This window comes from Fulmarus glacialis, unplaced genomic scaffold (genome assembly GCF_000690835.1).
Source record: "Fulmarus glacialis isolate BGI_N327 unplaced genomic scaffold, ASM69083v1 Scaffold34121, whole genome shotgun sequence".
NCBI classification, from domain to species: domain Eukaryota; kingdom Metazoa; phylum Chordata; class Aves; order Procellariiformes; family Procellariidae; genus Fulmarus; species Fulmarus glacialis.
In genome coordinates, this window is record NW_009193986.1 from 1 (window position 1) to 1,625 (window position 1,625).

At 51.3% G+C, this 1,625-nt stretch overlaps 1 protein-coding gene across 1 annotated transcript; it reads left to right on the forward strand.

Annotated features, from left to right (window-relative positions):
• Positions 1-56: 56 nt before the first annotated feature.
• Positions 57-641, forward strand: FAM32A (family with sequence similarity 32, member A; the record flags this gene model as incomplete). The annotated part of the gene is made up of 3 exons (XM_009587626.1): positions 57-195; positions 335-388; positions 573-641. Coding segments are annotated over 3 exons (262 nt in total), but the record flags the coding sequence as incomplete, so codon positions are not given.
• Between the last annotated feature and the right edge of the window lie 984 nt (positions 642-1,625).

Genomic DNA, 1,625 nt, shown 5'->3' on the forward strand with positions numbered 1-1,625 from the left:
GGGGGAGGACCGGGGAGGGCAGCCGGGGCTGGGCGCTGACCGCCCTCTGCCCGCAGGAAGAAGAAGAAGGAGAAGGACAAGGCCCAGATCCTGGAGCAGATCGTGAGCAGCAAGAAGCAGGAGGAGGAGAAAAAGCGCGGCCTGGACAAGCGGACCCCGGCGCAGGTGGCCTACGAGAAGATGCAGGAGAAGCGGGTAGGGCTGCCCTGCCTGGGCCGGACCCCGTCTGGGGGCTCGGGGCAGGATTTAAAAACCCCAGTCGCCCCCCTCAGGTGCGGCCCCTGAGGGGCTACGAGAGCTGGAGGTAACCGGCCTCTCTTGTGTCTTCCTCCAGCAAATGGAGAGGATCCTGAAGAAAGCGTCGAAAACCCATAAGCAGAGAGTGGAGGTAAGCTAAATTATCCCGATTTAGTTGAGCGGGCGTGTATTTATCAGCACGCAGGCTTGTTGGGCTGGAGGAACTGTTTCTCCGTTGTAAAACACAGAAGCGGTGAGGCAGAGGGTCTTGTGGTTGAACGGTGGTGGTGTCTGCACCAAATATTAAACGTTTTCTTTCTCCTTCTCTCCCGTAGGATTTCAACAGGCACTTGGATACTCTGACGGAGCATTACGACATTCCTAAAGTCAGCTGGACTAAGTGAATGGACTGCTTTTCAAGGCTTTGGATCAGGACTTGTGTTTTCTTTGTATTGAAAAGGGTTGCCATGTAAATCTCTGTATTCTCCATATTGAATGTTTAATATATCTTCTGAACGTTTATGAGTTTGTACTGCCTTATTTCATTGTTTTGTTTTTTAAAACCAAATATCAACAAAGTCTTTTCTTGGCTGATGAGCTCCAATTTATATGGGTGCAGAGGGCTGGGTTTTTTTAGTGCTTAAAGCAGGATTAAGGCCAAAATCAATTGCTGGAAAATGTTCCTTTACTTGATACTAACAGTTCTTCTTGGAAGTGAAGAGTGACAGTCTCACATAGCCTAAGCTTCTCTTGTAAGTTATAGGAATTGTGTAATTTCTTTCTATCTAGAGTTCTTTCAGAGGTGGGGGGTTTGCTGTAACTTGGAACTTGGGTATAACTTCTTATTAAAATGTTGCTTTCATCCTTTTTTTGGTGCTGACTTACCTATAACATCAGGGGCAGTGCACTGATGAAATCATTGTTTGTGCGTGGAGTTTTTGAAGTGCCTTGCCTTTACAATTCTTACTCCCTTTGAGAGATGACGTGTGTCTTGATGTTTAAAATCCTAACATGCCTCTTAAACCCGAATATTGTTCTTAAACCCGAATATCGTCCCTCTGCTGTCGCTGGTTGGGCCCTGGGTGCTCGGTGGCTGCCCCAGGCTCCCACCTCAGCCTGGCCAACCCTCCCCTGCGGGCTGCGGACCCTCGTCCCGGCGCCGTTAGCGCCCAGACCCGCTCCTGGTGCTGTTTCGGGGCCGTGGGACCGTTTCCCAGCGGGGAAAAAGACCCCGGGGCAGCCCGCACCGGGACTATTTAACTCTCGAGGAGTCAATATGTTCTTCCGCTGCCGGGACGGAGGCCTGCACGTATCCCTCCCCGCGGCGGCCGGATCTCGTTTCATCACTTCCTGCCGGAAGTGCCGGTGCGGGAAGCGGAAGTCGGTGT